This window comes from Sarcophilus harrisii, chromosome 5 (genome assembly GCF_902635505.1).
Source record: "Sarcophilus harrisii chromosome 5, mSarHar1.11, whole genome shotgun sequence".
Lineage (NCBI taxonomy): Eukaryota > Metazoa > Chordata > Mammalia > Dasyuromorphia > Dasyuridae > Sarcophilus > Sarcophilus harrisii.
Genome location: NC_045430.1, coordinates 14,799,482 through 14,822,163, shown reverse-complemented (window position 1 = coordinate 14,822,163; position 22,682 = coordinate 14,799,482). Strand labels below are relative to the sequence as shown.

General features: G+C 45.0%; 1 protein-coding gene across 1 annotated transcript; it reads right to left on the bottom strand.

Moving 5' to 3' along the window:
* Nucleotides 1-3,520: 3,520 nt before the first annotated feature.
* Nucleotides 3,521-21,684, bottom strand: PVALB (parvalbumin). Its single transcript, XM_003771132.3, has 4 exons — nt 21,268-21,684; nt 19,473-19,605; nt 17,929-18,038; nt 3,521-3,753 (listed from the first exon to the last, which is right to left on the bottom strand). The coding sequence occupies exons 1-4, from the start codon at nt 21,326-21,328 to the stop codon at nt 3,725-3,727; spliced, it is 333 nt and encodes a 110-aa protein (XP_003771180.2). The 5' UTR covers nt 21,329-21,684; the 3' UTR covers nt 3,521-3,724.
* Between the last annotated feature and the right edge of the window lie 998 nt (nt 21,685-22,682).

Genomic DNA, 22,682 nt, shown 5'->3' with positions numbered 1-22,682 from the left:
GTATCTTGCTTCTTCAGGCTGTGTCTTCTCTATCTAAATTTTGCTTTGACATCTCAAACAAAACATTGCGAAAAATGAATTTGTTTTCTTCAGGGCCATAACTAGGGATCTTTGTTCTCTAGGCAAGCAGTGCAAATGCTAGCTGGGTCAAGTGATAAAAAGCACATGATGGTCAGGGATTATATTCCTTAGCAGGCACTATTGGAGATCTCAGGATACTGACAGGAGATCATTGCAAAGGTAATTAAGAGAAGACCCCGCCATCTGCTAGCTTTTTGTTTTAACTAATTACTCTTGCTAAGCTGGTGTTAAGCTCTATTATTAATAATATTGCATTAGTATTATATATTATATACATTGCAATAGTATTACATAATATTATATTATTAATAGTAAGTTCTAATAAAACCCTAAATTCTCTAAATTCATCCCCCTGGGGGTTAAGCCCTAACTGCCCTACCCTAGTTCCAGCTCTGATTTTCTCTGCCTTCCCAAGCCCACATTTCAACTAAGATTCATTACCTTTGATTTTCCACTACTTCTCATCCTCCATTTCCAATACATTCTAAGTCTTCTCAAATTTATATTGCACAAATCAATCAATTAATAAGTGCTTATTTTGAGCTTACAATGTGCCAGGTATCTATCCCCTCCTTTCCACTCACATGACCACTTACTTCCCTTGTTAATACCCAAATCATTTCTTATCTATAGTCTATAATCTGTAGTTTAATACTCATAGCACTCTCCTGCTCAAACGCTTTCAGTGGCTCCCTGTTTCCCTTGGATAGCACACAGACTTCTTTCCCTGCCCTTACAAGTCCTCTACAATCTGGTTCTAACCCTCCTTCCCAAATTTTATTTCACTCTTTGTCACTCATTCTGTGATTCATCTAAATTATTCCCCAAACTTGTCATTATGTGTCCCATCTGTGCCATGAACGGACCATCTCCTGTGCCTGGGATGCATTCACTCTTACCTCTCAGAATTCTCTTCTTCCTTCAAGGCTCTTCAGGCACCACCTCAAACAGGAAGCCTTCCTTGATGGCTCCAGTACCTAGTGCTCTCTCCCCACTCCAATAATCTATTTCCCTCTTTGTAGCACCAGTCTTAGTAGAATACAATCTCCTTGAGAGGCAGAAGCAGTTTCATTTTTGTCTTTGTATTTTCAGCATCCAGCACAGTAACAACACATAGTAAGTACTTACATGTTTGTTGAATTAAAATGTAAACAAAGATAATTTTATGCTTAAAATAAAGAAAAAACCTTCCCAACAATTAGAGCTATCTAAAAGTGGAGTAGAATGTTTGGGAAAGTGGTGATCTCTCCATCCCTGAAGAATATGCTGGGAGGCTCCTTAAGCCATAGTTGGGGATATGATAGAGTGCAGACATTTTCACTTACAGATCGAGGACACTCCTCATGGAAGTAGGCTGATTTCCCCTCCCAGCAAGGATGGGGCGGATGTGTTCCAAGTTGTAACAGAAGATCCCAGAAGAACATATCACTGTCACCCTCACTCCATGGCCTTTTATTGGCCAGACTCCTATAACTGCAGAAATAGAGGATGGAGTCGTGGGCTGGGCTCCAGTTAGAGTGGAGAGGGTCTTGGGCTTTAACAGCCCTTTGTTTCCTTTGATCAAAAACCAAAACAAAACTTGAGGCAACTGTGCAGACAAGAAAGGAGCGATCGATACCTCTAATGAGGGCACCGGCATTTTGCCTGCTCTGAGACTGCCTGCGGAAGATGAAAACAGAGACCCAAAATATCTTGGCTGGTGTTCATTCATCTGTCCCCTATATTCTGGCTTTGTATATTGTCTGTCTCAATATGCGGGAGAGCAGAAGAGACGGGTAAAGTTTATTTCCGGGAATTTGGTTTTATATGCTCATATTTTAGCAGTGAAATTTTATTCTACAAATTTGGTTTTCCTGAGTTGCTTTTCCCAGGTACTTGGATATCTGAATTGCTTGTGTCCCTGGGGAAGACATATATGGCAGGATGTGCTATGAGCTGCCTGAGGTCTCGGGAACAGAAAATACCCAATGTTTTAGGGGATGACGAATTTATGTTGCAAGGTCAGCCGAGCACTCATGACAACATTTTGGGGAAACCTTTGCTTGTGACTATTTCAGAAGTCAAGGAATCTTGACACTCTTGATCAGCATGATGGCAGCAGGGAACATTAATGCCTATTTGTGCGACAGGGCCATTTCTAAGTCTGTGGGCTTTTCATTTGATTCTCTTTTGGTTTGAGCGCATCTTTGTCCCAAGTTGAGGGTAGGCCCCTTGAAGGCAGGGACTATCTTCTCTGGACTCCTCTACCTTGCTAAGGACAGGTGATAAATTAATTAAGAACAGGTGAGGCAATGACTTTTGGAAATGCTTTGCGTAACTTCATTTATACTTTCCAAATGGGGATGGGCTTAAAGGAGAGAATCTGGACTCAAAGTTTTAAAAACAAAAGTTAAAAAAAAGTTGTTTAAATGTAATTGGGGAAAAATAAAAAATATTTAAAAAACCAAAACAAACCATACAACCAAATGCAGAAAAACAGAAATATTAAATTTATCCTTTTGCAATCAAAATTATATTTTAAAAAAAGAATAGCTGAGACAGATAACCTTTAGAGTTAAAAGCATATTCTCAAAGGAATCATGAATGGGTCCCAAGAAATGTGGAGCGTTTTGTCAAAAATCTAATGGCAACAATACCCATCTCCTTGGCTCTTATTAGTCATGTGACCCTGGCTTAATCTCTCTGGACTATGGTTTCCTCACCTAAAAAATGAAGATGACAATAGCAGTGAAATGTTGTGAGAATGGGAAATGGGAAAAGTGATGAATCTGCACAGTGACCATTTATGTTGCCAGACAAGTCACTTAAACTCCTTTTGAGCCTCAGTTTACTCCTTTGTAAAAGCGGTAAGCTTGGTGGAACTCTAAGGTCACTTCCAGCTCTAACTTTCTATAATATCACAGGTTTTGAGTTGGAAGGTTCCTTGGAGGTCATCTGGAGAGAGTTCATCTCTCTCATTTACAGATGAGAATACTGAGGTCCAGAGTGGTAAAGGAACTGGCTGAAGGTCACATGGGGAGTAAGTGACCCAGTGAGGATTTAAATCCATTGGTGCTAAATCCAGAGCTTCTACTTTATTCCAGGCTTAGATGATTGCTAAAGTTTCTTTCAGATTAACATCCTTTAAGTGAGGAGACATGGCTCAGAATCCCAGCTTTGACACTTATAAACTCTGTGATCTTGAGAAACCATGTCACCTTTCTGGACCTCAGTTTACCTACCTGTAAAAGGGAGACAATCCATTTATTCTGCCTACCTTCCAGGGGTGTTATGAAGGCGAAATAAGAGAGTTCAGAGGAGGGATCTTGCAAAGCCTGAGTTGTTTTGATGTTGAATCTTGCCTTCCCCAGACCACTCCCTGCTCCCTCAACTCCCACCGAAAAATGTTCTTTTCCAAACCAAAAGCAAACCCAATGTGAAGCAAGAAAGGCTTGGCTCATCACAGTCCTAGGAGTCAGGTGGATTTGACCTTTATTGTTTCTACCAGCGTTTTCCAGAATAGTGATAGAGTTACAGGGCTGCAGGGAACAGTTGGAGTAAAAAATAGCATAAATAAAAAGGAGAGAAACCAAGGAGGTCCGCAGGAGGCGACTGGAATCCGTCGTTCAGGGGCAGTTGAAGGGCCTGGGGTGGTTAGAGCCGTTTATGATTCAGCCACCAAAGCCGAGAATTCTGCAAGAAGCAACAAGGACAGTGGGAAGTGGCAGAGGAGAGACAAGGGGAGATGGAGCCAGGGGACATTGGTGAAAGTGGGCCTGGATGAGTCCTAGACCTCCAGTGCACACTGCACCTGGACACTGCTGCTCACACGCCCAGAAGCAGACCTGGCCCTGACCTGGAGACCAGAGGTCTCAGGGAGTCCTGTTTGTTAAAAAAAAAAATGGGGTGGGGGTGCCCTCAAATATCATTCCAAACCTCCACGTCTGGTTCAGGAAGTGCTGTACTGATGTAAGACTCCCATTGGCTTGGGAGACTGAGGAACCGAGTTCAGATCCCAGCTCTGCCACGTTGTAACTCTGTGACTTTGGGCCCATAACTAAACTTCTCTGAGATGAAGTTTTGAGGAGGTTGGACTCAAGAGTATCCGAGGTCCCCAAGTGTGACAAATCTGGGCTCTGTTGAATTTGACCTATGTGACCTCAGACTGACCACTTTTTCTTGGACTCAGTTTCCTTATCTGCAAAATGAGGGGATTGGACCAGCAGGATTCTGATCTCTTTTGACTCTAGATGGTCACGTACACAGAGCACCCTACCTGGAGTACAAAGACTCATCTTCCTGAGTTCAGAATCCCAACTTGGACTCTTAGAAACTCTATGACCTTGAGAAATTTTGTTTCTGGGTCTCACTTTACCCACCTGTAAAATGAGACAACCCGTTTATACTATCTATCTTCCAGACATTTTTACTAGCTATATGACCCTGGGCAAGTCCCTTAACCTTGTTTGCCTCAGTTTCCTCATCTGTCAAATGAGCTGGAGAAGAAAATGGGAAACATTCCAATTCCTTAGCTAAGAAAACTCCAAATGGGATCATGGAGAGATTGAACGAGAAAAATGATCCTTTAACAAATCTTAGTTCTCTGTGTATAATCCACAGGACCGTGGGCAAAATAGTTCATCAGTCTGGGTCTTTTGTTTTCTCATCTATGAAATGAAAGGGTTTATGAGGAGACTTTCATTTCTAAAAACCTGTGCTCAACCTGGAATAACTGAAAGCCTTCTGGCATGGAACTGGAGACGTGACTTTTAATCACGCACTACTCTGTGATCTTGGGATCAGTTTCCCCATTTGCAAAATTAGGAATTTGATCCTGGTGAGCTCTGAGCTCTCTCCCACCATCTCTAAGTCCGAGGCCCCCTCCTCCAGGAAGCCAAACTTGACCATTCTGTACGTTGTGCCCTCTCTCTCCTCTGAGTGCACAGCAATGATCTCCTGTCCCATTCACTTGGCACGGAGCAGACATCTGCTGCATCGTGACGTCTCTGATGCTGTCGCCTTGCCTGGCTTTTTAACCCTTTCCTTGCTATTCAATTTTTCTTGTGTTTACTTCATGATTCCCCAGTCAGATTGTAAATTCCTTGAGGGCAAAGCCGGGGCTTTATATTTCTTTGCACTCTTTACAGGACCTGGCGCAGGCTGGACATCTCCTGGCATCCAATTAACGCACTGATTAATGAAACCCTCCTGCCAACGCTATTTCCCCCGAGCTTCCCTTTCTCCCTAACCCTCCAGTCCACTACACTGCACAATCATTTCATGCCTGAAGCCAAGGGATGAGTGCAGGAGGGATCAAAGGATCAGAGATTAAAACTGGAGGGAACCGCCATTGAGTCTCTCTTCTCATTTTTTCAGATGAGGTAAGTGGGACCTAGAGAAGCAAGGTCACACAAGCAATAAAAAGGCACAGGAAGGATTCAGATCCAGGCCGCTGTCTCTAGAGCCCCCTGACTTTTGTCGCTCATCTTCTCCCAAGTCCTCTTTCTCTAAGATCACCATTAACACCCCAATCGCCAAATCCAATGACCTTAAAAGTACTCCTCCTCCTTCATAAGCCCTCGGCAGCATTTAACATTAACGATTCCCTTCCCTCCTCCCCCTTTCTGGCTACTCCCCTCCCTTGCTTTCAGAGAGGACATACTTCATAGTTCCTTCCTCTCTCGAATTTTTCCTTCTGTGACCTTAAATGGCTCTGAATCCTTTTCCCGATCCCTTTAGGTGAGTTTCTCTTTTTAGAACTCTTCCCTTTTGTACTCCTCCCCCATGGCAATGTCATCCACTCCCATTTGTGTGTGTGTCTGCATGCCAGGTCTAGCCATGGTAACCTCATTAGTATGAATTTGACTTTTCCTGGCCTAAATTTTCTCATCTGTAAAGTGAGCAGATAAGACTGGATGGATCCTCTGGGCCTTTTCCTATCTACATCTATGATCACATGGGATATGGCCAAATCATCTCTCTCTCCCTGGGTCTCAGTTTCCTCAGCTGTAGAAGGAAGAACTCATGACGAGATGGCCTGTGAGGGGACATCTTATCGCCGATGATCCCCTGATTCCTCTCAGCCTCAGTTTTCCTTTTCTGAGAAATAAAAAGTTTGGAGTAGTCCCTGGAGTTCCACACAGGTCTAAACCCTAAGGTTTAGATCATAGGATCTAAAGGATCATAGATCCCTTATTATCCTCCCTAATGTATTCCATACTCTTAGCCATGCTGTTGTATTCCCTGTCCCCTAATGTCCTCCCAAACCCCACATATTCTTCCTATGCTTTTGGTTCACATAGTACCCTTATTTTCTTACCTTCTCACCATCTGTCAAATTGCCACTCATATTTGAAAACTTGACTCGAATGGCAAGTCCTCTGGGAAGCCTTTGTTGCCTGTTGCTCCCATTGGCAACATCCATGAACCCTTCCCAGAATATTTCATCTGGAAGATTAGGTTAGCACTCCTTTTGATAAGGTTGGAATGGATCCCCATGTATGTATATGTAATTTACATTTCTGGGGCATCTAACTACATTTTTTTCTATATATAACCTGTTTAAGGGCAGGCCTAGTTTTATTTTCTATGTCTTCCTAATACTTAGAATGGTGGTTAGCATATAGTAGATGCTTAATAAATGCTTATTGAGTGTGCTACACTCAATAACTGTCACTGATTCTTGAGTCTGAGGATCTGGGTTCAAATCTCAAATAACATCTTTCTCATATATAGGACTTTATCTGACTTCCCTGGGTCATAGTTTCTTCATCTGAAAAATTTAGGGTTTGGTCTGGATAGCTTCAGAGGTCTCAGGAGACTCAACATTTTATGGTTCTATAAATCAAATTGGATTGACTTGTATATTCTTTTATGTGATTATTTTTGATATGCAGATCAAATCCTTTTCCCTGTGGGCCAGGACCTACCAAACTGGCTGCATCAAGGAGATGATTGCTGAATTGAAATGAAATCCTTACTATGTGCAAGGCACTATCTTCAATACAGGATACACACACAGACATGTGTGTGTGTGTGTGTGTGTGTGTGTGTGTATTTGTATATGAATGTAATATGTGTGAATCTGTTATGTCTTGGTGACCCCATTTGAGATTTTCTCAGCAGAGATAGAGGTGCAATTAATAAGACAGAATGGAATTGAATTGCTTTAAACTGAATAGTTCCTGCGTTGAAGAAGCTTATAATCATTATCTTTAGGACTATAGTAGAATTAGGGATCTATTATCATGGAGTCTTCAGAGGCCAGAATGACATTGAGCAGATGGAAGTTATGGTTGCAATGATCCTATCATCCCCAAATCTTCTCTTTTCCAGGGTAAATACTTCTTAGTTCATTTAACCAATTCACATGAGATATGGGTCCAAGACAGGCCATCCCACTTATCAGCTTCTCTAATTACTCAATGCTGTTCCTAGAATGTGGTATCCTGAACTGACCACTATATTCCAGACATAATCTGAACAGGGCAGAGAACAGGTGTCTATAAATCACATCCCTACTTGGGATGTTAAATTTCTGCTAGTGCAACCTAAAAAGGAATCGGTCCCTTTTTGGGGGGAGAGGGGGCTTCCATATTATACTACTGACTTGACTGAAGTTGTAGTTCACTCAACATTTGACTCAGACTTTGTTTCCACACTGGCTATATCTCTCCCATTCTATACTGATATGATTGATTTTTTGGACCTAAGCACATGACTTTACATTTATTCCTTTTAAATCTTATTGTTTTAGATTGATCCCATTATACCAGCCTTTTGAAATCCTTTTGGATTTTGATTGTGTCCTCCAATACATAAACTACTCATCAAGCTTTGTGCCATCTACAGAGCAAGACTAAAATAAGAGCCCTGTAGCACATCATTAGAGAATTCTGTTCAAGTCAATAGCACTCTATTAATCATCTCTCTCTAGGTGTGAATAGGTAGGCATTCTTGGGGAATTGGCGAATTTGTCAAAGAAAATAGACATGGAATTATTTCTATCTAGAAACAGACAGTAAGCTGCTGGCCAATAGGTAATATCTTCTTTTCAAGGAAGTAGACTACGTCAACCAGAAGGTTTACCATATACAGACAAGATTAATGTCAAAAGAAAGTGGGATCCTGGTAGATGGCAGATGAATCTCAAGGAACTAAGAGTGAAGTTGGTAGGGAGCTTGATAATGTTGCACTTCTCTTCCCCATTTAACAAACATGGATAGGAGCTCCCTGTCACCTCTAGGATCAAATAAGGCTCCTCACTTTGGACCTCTGCCCAGCCTTTTCCCCAGTCCTACCTGTACCTGTACCTCTTAGAGTTTCTACTTCCCTTCAAGACTCAGTTCAGTTACCCCTTGTCCCTTTGCCTTGTCCCCTCAAATTACTCTGTACTTATTTTCTGGCTGTTTTACACAAGGAAGCTAAAATCATAGTGGGATAAAGTTCTGGGCAACCATCCAGGCAGCCCTCAATTCAAATCCTGCCTCAGATCCCGTACAAGTCAATCACTTAACTCTGCTTCCTCTTCTATAAAATTGGTCTCTAAGGTCTCTTCTAGCTGAGATTGGACGAGAAAACATTTGTAAAACCTTGGTATGCTTTATAAATGCTCATTCCCCATAAAAGTACATGTTGTCTTCTTTGATAGATTGTAAATTGCTTAAGTCAAAAAACCATTCTGTCTTCTATCTTTAGGAACCAGTAAAGTCCCTGGCCCAGAGTCAATGAGCATTTATTAAGCACCTACTATGTGCCAATAAGTACGCTCAGCACTGATGGTATAGTGAGACTCATTCTCTTAATAATCACTTGTTGATTGATTGATATTGATAGAAGGATACTCAATGATGGATGCAGAAAATGTGGGCTTCAGGCCCAGTTTTGTGACACTGATCCGATCATTGAAAAACTTACTTGACTTATCCATCAAACAGGGAATTATTTAGTTGTATCTGTAGTACCTACCTCTCAGAGGTGTCGAAGGACCAAGCAAGCTAATCTGGCTAAGTCTTTGAGAGCTCCAGATGCCATATGCATACAGGTTACTGGTGGGAAATTTAAGGAATGGCCTTTGAATCTGATTTGATTCAAAATTTGATGCTTAAACTGTATAGCTCTGTGTAAATCACTCACTTCTGAGCCTTGATTTCTTTGTCTGTAAAATAAGCCCGAGAATAGACCCACTTCTTACTTTCATGCATCCCTCTGAGGAAAACACTTTGGGAATCTTAATTAATGAGTCACTGTGATTAAGCCCAGAAAGTGAAAGTGACTCTGGAGGCCCAGAAAGTGGAAGTGCTTTGCCCAAAGTCACACAGCATAGGCTAATAACCCTTCCTGTCTGTTTCCCAGGAGGCTCAGTGGCATAAAAACAGGAGCTTGTTTTGCCTCCGACACAGGAAGATCTCAGTTGAATTCTCCTCTTGGATAACTGAGCAAGTCACTTAACCTTAACTTCATCTGAAAAATGGGGATAATAATAGCATCTATTTCCCAGGGATGCTGTAGGATAAAATGAAGAAAAAAATGGCTTCAGGCCATATTCTAGGTCTCTTAAGTTACAGGTGAATTACCAAATTGCATCTCAGAGAGGAATTTCCTTTTGATGAGTTCTCCCCCTGGCTGAAATCACAGGTCTGAATCTATCTACTCATAGATTGTAGGGTAGATGGATCATTGAGCCACACTGGAGGTCATTCAGAGCAATTCTATCATTTTTTTGGGTGAGAAAATGGAGATCTGGGGTACCCCCACATCACACAGGTAACATATGGCAGGACTTAGGTACTAACTAAAATCCACCAGTTCCAGTTGGGAAAGTGTTTATGAAAGCCAGTGGAGACGTTTTGCATAAAATATTGTAATGTAATTTGCTGATATGAGACCATAACTTCTGTCTAATATTTTATTCTAATATAGAATTTTAGTATATTATGGTAGGATTTTTGGGGGGGGGGCTATGATTTCCTTGGTGGAGAAAATACCTTTGACCAATACAAGCGAGCCTCTTTTTTTACAACTAAAAGTCTTGGAGGATTGCTTAGAGGTGCTGAAAAATTATATAACTTAACCAAGGTCACACAGTCAGATTTGAACTCAGCAACTGGCTTAATTCATCAGCCTTGACTGTCGCTCTTTTAAGCTGTACAGAACAAGTATTCTATACGGTGATTGGTCTATATTATCACAGATTGTGGGCAAGTCTTCCTTCAGAGAAATGGACTAAGTAATTAGCCATCCCCTGAATAAACCCAAGGATCATGGCCTACCCTCTTTGTCCCAGTGGGCCTGAGACTTCTCCCTTCTTGGAGCATCCTCCCCACACCCTCATCCTTCCAATCAGTAAAGACCCTGAGGAAGAAGAGAAGGAGGAGGAGGAGGAGGAAGAAGAGGAGAAAGAAAAGGAGAAAGAGGAAGAGGAGGAAGAGGAGAAAAAGGAGAAAGGAGGAGGAGGAGGAAGACGAGGAAGATGAAAAGGAGAAGGAGGAGGAGGAGCAAGAGGAGGAAGAGGAAAAGGAGGAGGAGGAGGTGGAAAAGGAAAAGAAGAAGGAGGAAAAGGAGGTGGAGAAGGAGGAGGAGGAGGAGGTGGAAAAGGAAAAGAAGAAAGAGGAAGAGGAGGTGGAGAAGGAGGAGGAGGAGGAGAAGGAGGAGGAGAAGAAGAAGGAGAAGGAGGAAAATCACAAGGCTGTCCTTCATTGTCCCTTAGGAAACTGAAATTAGCCTAATTTTATGTGTTCTCCTATGTCTCTGTGCAGATCTGACAAATTTAGACACTATTGACAGGCGGATTAGCCAAAAGTGATGGCTTGGAACTTAAAAGGAGAAGGGATAGTGAGTGAGAGGTTGGGAAGGTGCCCATTCTCTCCTATCTGAGGGCCAGGATCATGGATTCTGAGCTGAGGCTCAGAGGCTATCTAGTCCTACCTCCTGATCTCTACATCCTGAAACCTCAGTGACTTGTCCAGGATCTCATAGCTGCTAAATGTTTAAGCTCTGACTCACGGGCAGCAGAGTTATACCACCTTCCTTTGCCGTTTCTTGTAAAATGTTGGGGCAGTTTTAGGATTAAAATATAGAATATTACATTTGGCATTAGAGGACCTTGGTGTGAGTTATGTCTCCTTGAGCCTCAGTTTCCTCATTGACAAGGAGATCGCAAAGGGCTGGAAGCCATTGATTAAATTTAGAGCTGTCAGTTGTCTTAGAGATCATCTGGTCTGAACTCTCTCATTATCCAGGTAGACAAAGGGAGATTCAGATAAAGTGCTTTATCTAAGGTCACACCGCTTGCAGCAAAAGAGCACTGACTCTAAAACCAGAGGATCCGGGTTCAAATCCCACCTCAAACACTTTCAACTTTTGTGACCTTGAGCAAAAGTATACGTACCTCAGTTTCCTCATCTATAATATAAGAGTCCTCCGAAGCCAGAGCTCTAAATCCATATTCCTGGGATATTCTGACTCCAAATGTGGTGATTATCCCACTATACCCTCATGGAAACATGGAATAGAAGGGTTAGATCCACCATTTTGTGGTCTAGAGGCTACATTGACCTTGGAATCAAGAAGACTTGGATTCCAATGAACTTCTTTTTCCTCATCTGCTAACTAAAGGGGTTGGATTAATTTCTACTGAGTATCCTTCCAACTCAAAATTTATGATCTGATATAATTCTTTTTCTAAGGGAAGGCCATTTCTTTGTTTTCAAGCATCCATGGTCATAATCAACAACTGTGCCATCATCCTACTAAAAAAGCTTTTATGTATTGGATAGGGAGAATCAGGTCACCCTTAACCACTCACTGCATGATCCTGGGTAAGACATTAAACTGCTCTGAGACTCAGTTTCCTCCTCTGTCAAGTGAGGATAATAATAGCTCCTACTTCCCAGGGTAGCAATGAAGGTCAAATCAAGCACATGGGAAGCCCTTTAAAAGTGCTTTATAAATGCTTAGATTATTTCTGTTACATGATTCCCAGTGCAAGAAAAATCCTTTGCAAACTACAGAAAAGTATAGAAAGGGACACTTCCTCCTCTCTAGAGACAGTTTTACACAATGGTCAGGGCTAGAGCAATGGGTGATCTGGATTCACCTCCAACCCCTCCTGTTTTTTAAACTTTGTGACATCTGGAAAGTAAATTTCCTTTGAGCTTCAGTTTCCTCATCTGTAAAATGGGGCCAGGAATATTCATAGCTTCCCAACCCGGTTATGTTGCTAAAAATGAGCCGATGTGTGATGTTTAAATGTCATTTAGCATCAACCCAAACAAAGAGTATTCCCGAGAAGCAGAGGAGGATGCATATACCCAAAGCAGCGGCAGGATCAAAATAATTACACGGTAATGGCAGCCCTCCATCACCAGCTCTGGCTTCTGTCCCTGTGCCCCCAGACAAATGACTCCATTAGCACAATTATTCAGAGGGAAAGGGGAAAGCAAAAAAGAAAGAGGAAGCACCTTCATTCCTCCTAACTAAAGTTACTTTTTAACCCTAGGCTAGTTACATAATGACATCTTCTGCTCCCTCCGCTACTTCTTATCTGGTGCAGAGACATAATGTCTCAAATGCAAGTCCACCTGGGAATATGAATGAGCCACTGGCTCTGCACCGGAGCCATTAATAACTCTCTAATTTGGGCTCTGCCTCGGTGGAAGAAGGTGTAGAGGAGTCAGGGGATCTGAGTTCTGGCCCGGCTTTGGCTTTGGCTGCGTGACCTTGGAGGGAGCCTTTGAATTGCCCGGGTCTCCATATTTTTATCTGACAAATGGGTAGAGGAATCCCCGCCCCGTCCACTTCACTGGGTGATTGTGAGGCTATGGAAGAAGAGGCAGCAGGATTGGGAAAAGAAGGTAAAGGACAAGGATCTGAATCCTGTTTTGGCCAGTGTGACCTCAGACAAACTGCTGGGTCTCCTTCAGCCTCCGTGTCCTAACTTATGGTCAAGGTTCTAGACTAGATCAGGGTTCTTAACCCAGAATCTGTGGCCCTTTCCAGAGTCTGTGGATAGATTTCAGGGAATATGTAAACTTGGAAGGGAAAAAAGAACAGCTTTACTTTCTCTGACCTCTAACTGAAATGTAATATTTCTTTCAATTATTTAAAAGCATAACTCTGAAAAGATGTCCATAGGCTTCATCAGACTGACTGCAAAGGGAGCTGGGACACCAAGCTCCTATGCGAATGCATGCTCTTTCTTTCTCTGTCTCTTGTCACTATTTCTCTGTCACTCTCTCTGTCACTATTTCTCTATATCTGTCTCTTGCTATCCCTCTGTCTCTGTGTATGTCTCTGTGTATCTCTGTCTCTTTCTCTGTCTTAGTCTGTCTCTCACTGTCTCTTTGTTTCTCTCTTTATCACTTTCTATTTCTCTTTCTATCTCTGTATCACTGTCTCTGTCTCTTTTATCTCACTGTCTTTTTCTGTTTCTTCTCTCTCTCCTCTTTTCTTCCTTTTCTCTGTCTTTCTGCCTTTCTGTCTGTCTCTGTTTCTGTCTCTCTGTCTCTGTCTCTCTTTTTCTCTCTCTGTCTCTGTCTCCCTCTCTGTCCATCTCTGTTTCTGCCTTTCCTCTCTCACTTTCCTTTTCTCTCTGTCTCCATATCTATCTCTATTTTTGTCTTTCCATATCTGTCTCTAGCTCTGTCTTTCTATCTCTGTCTGTTTGTCTCTTTCTCTCTCCTTCCCCCCTCCTTCCTTTTCCTTCCCTTCCTCTTTCTCTCTGGTGTTCTCTCTCTCTCCCTCTGTCTCTGTCTCTGTCTCTCTGTCTCTGTTTGTCTGTCTCTGACTCTCTCTCTGTCTCTCTCTCTCTCTCTCTCCCTCTCTTCTTTTCCTCCTCTCTTCTCTCCTTCCTTTCTCCTTTTTTCTTCTTTCTCTGTTTCTTCTCTCCTTCTTTTCTCTTTCTTCTTCTTGCCCTTTCTCTCCTCTCCTCTCTCCCTTCCCCTCTCTCTTTCTTTCTGTCTCTCTCTCCTCTCCTTCCTTTCTCTCATTCTTCTTCTCACTCTTTCCCTCCTCTCCCTCCCTCCCTTCCCCTCTTTCTTTCTGTCTCTTTCTCTTTCTCTTTTCTTCTTTTCTTTCTTCTTTTTGGCTCAGTTTCCCTAACTGTAAAATGGGGACATTAAAAGTACCTGCCTCCCAGGGTTGTTGTGAAGATCAAATGAGATCATTGTCAAGTGCTTGGCATCATTCCTGACATACAGTAAGCACTGAATACATAATAGCTATTTTTATTATTATGGAAATGAATACCTTATATAGACTGTGATGGTGGGGAAGGACCTTAAAATCACTTGGTTTAGACCTCTCATTTTACAGATCTCTGAGAGATGTGGATACGGAGGCCTAGATTCAGTTATAGGTAATAGGTTCTATCTCACTAAGAGTTTTTAAGCAGAAGCTGAATGATCTCTTGTTGGAGGTAAGAGGAGAGAAAGAGAGACAGAGAGGTAGAGACAGAGATAGAGAGAAAGAGACAGAGACAGACAGAGAGAAAGAGACAGAGACAGGGTGCTACTCAATAGAGAAAGATTCTGTGGGCCTGAAACCTTTAGATTTTAACCCCTAGTTTTAGGGATTAAAATACTGGGCTGGGAACTGTGATGCCAGTCTTAGAACATGAAATGTTAGAGATGGAAGTGACCTGAGAATACACAATGTCAGAGCTTAGAAAATGGGATTTCAGAACTGGGAGGAGAACAGAGAAGGTGAGCTGAAAGTGACCTTAAAATGTAGAATTTCTGAGTTGAAGGGACTTTAGGATATATCTGTCAGAACTGGAAATATCCTAAAAAGAGAATGTCAGAGCTTGAAGGGACCTTAAAACATAGAATGTGTTTGAAGAGTTGGAAGGGATTTTAGAACCAAGAATGTTAGAATTGAGGAGAGGAAGGTCCTTAGAACAATGCATGTTAAGAGATGAAAAATGCTTTAGAAACATCTAGTCTGACCTTCCGCTTTAGGGATGGAGAAAGTCAGACCCAGAGCTGGAAGACTGGTCCAAGGTCACAAGAGTAGTTAGCAATTAAATCACGATTTGAATCTGTCTCTCTTCCTCCAGTTCTAGTCTTCTTTTTTTCCATGTACTCCCTCCCTCTTGAATAATGGGGCCAACCTCTTCTATATCTCAGTTCTACTTCCCCTAAACAAGATTTAGAATACTTATATGACCTGCCTTTCAGAAAGGATTTTGGGAATTCACTGCCAAGGCATGTCTGCGAATGACTTTGAGTTTCCTGGAAATCGTCACTGAATAGAGATGAGCCCCTAATTTGAAGGGGTTATTTGTAGGAGTTGGGGCTTCAGAGAACTGAAGAGCATCATGGATACCATCTGTAGGTCAATGTGCTCAGCCCTCATCCCCTGTAGGAGAAACTGGGTCATGGATTGGAAAAAAGGAGCGGGCACCACTTGTCCAAGGTCACAACCCTGAGCTGGTGAGGGCAGAGTGAGGAATGCTAATTAGCTAGCTGCTTACTTAGCTTTCTACCTGCTAGATCATTTATCCAGTTATTGAAAGTTGGGTCTGAATGGGGCCTTAGAGACCTTTTAAGTCGAAAACTTTGAAATTATAGATGGGGAGGCTGAAGAGGCTTTAGGACTGCTTCCTTTCTCCTCATCTCAGGGACCTAGAAGCTGTTAGTAGGAGAGGATGGTTTTGAACCTGGGAATCCTGACTCTTGGTTCACTGCTCTTTCCACTTTTCATTCAGCTGCTTTGAAAAGAAAGATATTTCTCAAGGGCACACATAGATAGATAGATAGACAGACAGACAGACAGACAGATGGATAGATAGGTAAATAGGTAGGTAGATAGATAGATAAAATAAACCTTTTCTCCTCTCAAGGAAGCCAGAAGGATAAGAAGTAGAATGAATATCATAGGTCATCTTATTCAACCTCCTCATTTAACAGATGAAGAACTGAGGCTTAGAATGGTTAAGTAGTTTAGTAATACAGGGCCATCGATTTAGAAGTAAAAGGGTCTTTGAAGCTGAGTCCAGCTCATCATTTTATATATGAGGAAACTGAGTCACAGAATAGTTAACTGGTTTGCCCAAGGTCACTCAACTTGTCCCAGTACTCATAAGTAACAAGTAGTACAGTAAGGATTTGAACTCAGGGCTGCAGATTGCATTCTTTCCCTTCCACTACCTTGATCTGAAACATACTCTTGAGGGTCTTCTTGGGAACCTGAGACCTCTAGAAAAACCAAGGTGAAGATGGAGCTGGGGTCATAGAATCATCATTTCACAACTATGAGGACATCAGGAATCATTTAGATCCCTTCCCTCATTTCCAGAGGCAGAGACCCCTCTTGTGGGGCTGGAAATGTTTCCATTTCCTGCACTGTTCTCAGAAGTTTAGAAGTTGAGGAAGGATGGTTTGAGGGAAACAGCAGGCTATGGGGAGACAGAAGCTCTGTATTCTAATCCTCCCGCTACCACTTTCTAGCTTTGTAACTCTGGGCAGACCCCTTCCTTCTATCTGGGCCTCAGTTTCCCTCTCTATAAAGAGAGGTTTGGATTAGCTGATCTCTGAGGCTCCTCCCAGCTCTCCCATTCTGTGCTTCTCTGATAGGGATATCTGATTCATTCTACTGAGCAGCTGCAGAAGGCAGAATTTCACCCTAGTCACCAAATGATTAATGAGTCTTTAGTATCAAAAGCATAGGACAGAGAAAGAGGGAGGGAGGGGGGGCCCACGGATCGAGTACTTGTTCTGTATTCTCTCAGGCAGTACACAGAAACCACTCATATCCAGTCAACCATTCCAGCCTTCCTTGAGCATTTCTGAGCAGCCCAAATGGACTGTTACTGAGAGAGGCAGAAAGTGTGACATGGACAGAGTTTGGATCATTTGAGATGCTGTTGAGATGCTCTGCTTTATCGATAGCCTAGACCAAGGGGTCCAAAAAGTGGACACCCAACCTACGAATTTCCTTTGGGAAGGAATTCCAATTTCCCTACTTGGTATCATAGATTTCACATTGAAAGGGACCTTAGACACCATCACGTTCAGAGTCCTCATTTGACAGATAGGGAAACTGAGGCACACAGACGTTAACCCACTTGTCCAGGATCTGACAGGCAGTAAATCTTTCTACTTTGTTGCTTTAACTCTGATATTGGAGAAAAGAAGGCAAAGGGATCTCTGGAGTCAGGAGTGGAGAGGTGCTATTAGTGGCCACTCCAACATCAAGCCTGGACACAAAAGCCAAGATAAGCTTTCTTTCCCACTTCCTAGCAAAGCAATGAACAGCTTCTCACAGAAATAATAAGGATAAAGAGATAGAAAAAGGGACAATGAAGGGAGGTAGAATAGGGTAAGGGGCAAGGTAATCAATTGGAAATTTGGAGATATAGGTTCAAGAGCTCTTGTTCAAGAGCTGTTTGTGCTGTCTGTGCTACTATTCTCAGTAGTGGTTTCAGCCATGAGACCACTAGAAGTCACTTAACAGTCTAAGCCTCTCTATGTTAGTCTATAAACTGTATATAATAACTGATGACTTACCCCATAGAGTTATTGTGAGATTTTTGTAGATAGGACCTTAGAACTCAAAAAGTTCAATCTTCTTATATTACAGATGGGTAAACTGAGACCAGAGGAGGGAAGTAACTTGCCCAAGATCACAGAGTTGGTCAGAGTTGGACCTGGTCTCAGTTCTAGGCCATCTGACTCTTAAGTCCAATGCTTCCCCCACCATGGCATCTCTTTACTTTTGTGAGGAAAGGGGGGGGGGGTTTCTGTTCTCTCTGATCTCTGAGAAACAAGAAAATCTATCCTTTGAGCTTGTAATTCTGCTTCAGGGACCTCCACTCCTTCCCAAAAGCCCAGGGGGTGCTTGGCACCCAGCCCCTCCATCACTACCCACCTTCAGCCCCAATTTTGCCATCGCCGTCCTTATCCCCGGCAGCCAGGAGTGCCTTGGTTTCCTTGTCGGACAGATCCCGGCCATCCGGTGTAAAGCCTTTCAGGATGAATCTAAAGCAAGGAGACGGCAGAGAAGGAGGGTCAGGCTGAAGTTGTGTGGGCCCCAAGTTCGCACACAGGCCAGCCAGACTGAAGAGCATGATGGAAAGCATTCCAAAGACCCAGACTTTAGTCCTGCTTCTGCAGTTAATTCTCTAGCTAAGTCATTTCCTTTCTCTGATCTTCCATTTCCTCCTCCTCCAACAGATAGCCTTAGCAGCATCCAAATTTCCCTCTCGGCTCTCGGATAAAATACAAATCCCCGTGTCTGGCATTCGCAGCCCTCCATGGTCTGGCTCCAGCCTCTCTTTCTAGGCTAATTACTCATTGTTCCTCTCATACTCCAAGCTCCAGCCAACCTGCCCTCCCTGCCATTTCCCACATTCCACCTTGGTGCCTTTGTATTTTCCTCTGTCTAAAACGCTCTCCCTCCTTGCTTCTGCCTTCTGGAGTCCCTAACTCTCTTCCAGGCTCAGTTCCAGTATGAGCTTCCCCAAGAAGCTAAATGTCCCAGTCACAACTGGGATGACGGATATTTTTCCTCTAAGAGAAAGCAAACTTGACTGCAGGGTCTATCTACTTTTGCATCCCCATCTCCTTTTGCTGTGTATCTGGTATACAATAGTTGCTTAATCAATGCATTAATTACTGGGATGCATTATTGGAACGCTCAAGTTCTCAGAGCCAAGGTGAGGGTGCCTTGTTCTACGTGTGGATGAGAGGATCTGGGTTCTGTTCCCAGGACTGCGTGACCTTGCATAGGGCATGTTACCACCTCTTTTACCTATGTCATTAGTAAAATGAAGGGATGAGACCAAATAACCTCAGAGCCTCCGATTAGTGGTCGTGGTCGGAATAGAGCCACGTACATATCTAGATGCAGAGCCTGAAGGGGCCTTAGTTGATTCCCTTCTTTTTGTGGGTGAGGAAAATGCATGACTTCCAGCTAGCAAATGGCAAGGCTGGGATTCAAACCAAGGAGACTGGGTGACAGTGGAGGCTGGGAGTGGGGGGGGGGGGGGGGCTGCTGCTGACACAAACGAGACTGACTTGGAACTTAAGGGCAATTCTCCTGACTCTCAGATCCTCTTGAGGAAGAGCCGAGCTCTCCAAAGTGTTTAATTATTGAACGACAGCATTCCATTAGAAATATTAAATGCCTCCAACTTAACCCAGTTAGTCGTGCCCGCTTCCAATGACCCCGGCCTTCCCTGAAACCAAAGGGAGAGGAAGCATTTGTCTTCCAGCCCATTAGGTCTGGCTCCCTCAGTAGCTGTGGGTTGATTGTTGCCAGAAAAGTGTGCAGATGAGGCGGCCAGGCCCATCTTTGCCGGGTACCTCTGGCCAGGAAGCTGCCCTCTCCACCCACCTCCCAGCGGCCTCCCGCCTCCCTTTCGAAGCCTCCCGGCCCTGGGATGGGGGAAGGACGGGGGGGGGGGGGCTCACTTGAGCTCATCCTCCTCGATGAAGCCGCTCTTGTCCTTATCCAGGATGTGGAACACCTTCTCCACATCCTGTTTGTTCTTCTTCTTCAACCCCACCATCTCAAAGAACTTCTTGTGGTTGAAGGACTCGGCAGCTGCAGGGAGCAGGGCAGTTAATCAGGACGGGAGGCAGGAGACATATGGTGTTCTGCAGCAGGCAGCCTCTCCCAGCCCAGGCGATGGGGACTGATCTCTGGAGTGTGCCCTCCGTGGATGGAGAGGCGGTGGGGTGGGGAATCTCAACCAAAAGGGGACTTTTTTGTCTCCGTAATCAATGCAATGAAATATAGAGGGTAGGAGGAGATTAAAGGCAAGAATATAGATGGAGAACTGAAAAGAACCTTAGAGGTCACCCTTCAATTCAGCCCAAGAGAAAGAAAACATTCCCCTGAACTTAGGTTACACACCAGTAAGTGGCAGGGGTTTGAACTCAGGGTCCTCTGAATATGAATAAAGGGCTCTTTTGGGCTAGGGTGGAAGGAGCTAAGGCTTCTTGGTTTGTGTGGGGAAAATAGGAACAGGTCGGGCAAGCAGCTCTTTTAAGGTCAAACAGTAAGGCTAGGAGATGATGCTGAGAAGGGAGAGATGAGAGCTCTTAGCAGCCCCCCTTCTTAGGCTCGGCTGCAATTCTGGTTAGCCCAGGTGTTCATGGGGCTTCTAAGGAGGTACCAGAGAAATCAGGGTGGCCACGATTTTGTGTCCTGAGAGTTAGAAGGGAGAAAGAAGTTCCCTTAGGACATCAGGGAAAAGATGCCTGCCATCTGGAGCTGGCCTTCACCTCTGGAGTGGCTGCGAGGAGGTGCATGTGAGTGGCCATAGAGCCAGACTGGATGACTTAGAGATGAGGTTGGGGGTCCTGGGAGAAAGTTGTGAGTGGCTTCAGGGTTGAGGGACAAGGTTCACGGATGCTGGTCAGAGCTTCCCATGCTGGGGAAACTTGGGGAGAGAAAGAGGGGGACAGGCAGGGAGAGCGTCCACCCCATTTCTATCCTTTTTGGAAAGCCAAAAGTTGGCTCCTGGGAGAATGGCCCTGAACAATTCATGTATTAGCTGAGCTCAAAGCTCCAATGAGTTTGGGAAGGTCACCTCCCCTACTGTCCAATCGGCAGAAAAGAGGATGCTAGGGTGGGTTGAAAGACATGAACTCCTAAAACCTTCTCTGTCCATTTGGGAGACTATGGTTCCTAACTCCGGAAGGGAAAGGGGATCTGGAACTGGGATCTGAGGCGAAGGACGGGGGTGCATGGTGCAAAAATGGAGGGCATGCCAGAAGGGAGAAGAGGCTCGGGTCCCTCACTGGACACTCTCTCTCCATGTTAACTTGAAGGGGGGATTCACAGCATCTCCTTAGCTCCTGCACCTGGGCTGAATTCCTCCTGGATTGGGGACCCCCCACTCTACCCCGCTCCTTTCAGGTCCCCACCCTTTCCCCTGGAGCCGGGTCGTTCTGGAGACCTGGGCATGAACACGCACACGGGGCTGCTCCTCCAGAGTGCGGGGAAGTTTCTGAGCAAGAGCAACTAGCCCCAGACAGGACCTCCGGAGCTGGCCAGCGCGCTCCCGGGGACGCCCGGATCCTTCTTGTCCCGGGGACCCCCTCACCGAACTCCCCGCTGGAGCGCGCGGGCATACAGCCCGGTCCCTCCCCGGGCTGCGGGAGCCAGGATGCTCGGGATGCCGGGGCCGGTCCGAGGGGAGGACGGGGGATCGGCCGGGGAGGGGACGGTCCCGGCAGGGGTGCGGAGGGAGCAGCTCACCTGCAAAGGCTGCCACCGCCTTCTTAATGTCCTCTACGCTGAGCAAGTCTGTGATGGACATGGTGCCGGTGCGGGTCGGAGCGGGCTAGGCGAGCAAGTACGAAAAGATTAAAAAGTGCCTCCCTCAGCGTTCCTGCTCATATGACCAGCGCTGCAATGCTGCGCCGGGCTGCGCGCTGGGGAGGGCGAGGGCGGGAGGCTGGCACCGGGCCAGCCGCGCTCCAAGGCCCAGCCCCGGGGCGTCGAGGAAAGAAGGGGGGGGGGGGGCTGGCCCCTTGAGGCCTCCGGGAGGAACCGGGAGGAGCGGAGCACACCGGGCTCGGATAGGTCAAGGGCACGGAGGAGGTGCTGCCCTGGAGGGCTGGAGCAGACCACCCTGCTCCCCCGCTCGGACCGACCCCGAGGGCGCTTTGTCCCTGGGCGCAGAGAGCACCAAGACTGCAGCAAGCCCCCCCCCCCTCCTTCCCGGCCCGCCCTGGGCCCCTTCCCCTCAACTCCCTTCCTTCTACTCCCTCCCTTGGCCAGGCTAAGGACCCCAGAGGGGAGGCCGTCCTGCTGCGCCCCTCTGTCGGCCCAGCCTTGGAGAATTCGCTTGGCCTCCCGCGGCTGCCAGTCCCAAGACCCCCCACCTCAAAATGAGACTTGCTGCTGCTTCTGAGGCATGGGCAGGGGCGCGGGTTCGGATACCCCTCTTCTTCCCCCCCCCCCCCGTGATGACTCTGGAGTCTGTCTAAGCATCTGTAACTTGCATTAGAGGGCGATTTGGGAAGCTTTTTTTTGATGCTCTCTTTTCTTTATCCTTCCTGTTTCGGGGATCCATACTCAGGCAGTCAGAGGCAAAAATTGCTTCCAACCTTTTCCCCCAACTCTCTTCTGCTGACCCCCAACTCCCTTCTGCTGACCCCCAACTCCCTTCTGCTGACCCCCAAATCCTTTCTGCTGACCCCAACTCCTTTCTGCTGACCCCCAAATCCTTTCTGCTGACCCCAATGGAGGCGTAGGATCCTCAGTTTGGAGTGTTGGGACCTCAGTTCGAAACCTGCCTCTTTAATGTGGCCTGTGGGATCTTGAACAAGCCGCTCTCTTTTTCTCAGTTTCCTGTCTTCCTGAGGCGGTTAACTAGATGGCCTCTGAGGTCCCCTTTAACACCAGATTTATGCTCCTACTCACCTCCTCTGGACCCGAAAGACTTCCTCTCCTTTTTCTGCCTACCCGGAGGTGTGCCTACAGCAAGCAAATTGGTGGGAGTGAGGGAAGTACTTTAAAATGGAAGAATATTTAGAAAATCATCCAGGACAAATCCCTCTTTACGCATAAGGATGTGGAGGTTTGGAGAGAAAGTTAAAGTGGATTCAGTGAAGTCTTAGCCTTTTTACTGAAGCAAAAACTGAAGTTCAGAGACAACATCAGCTTCA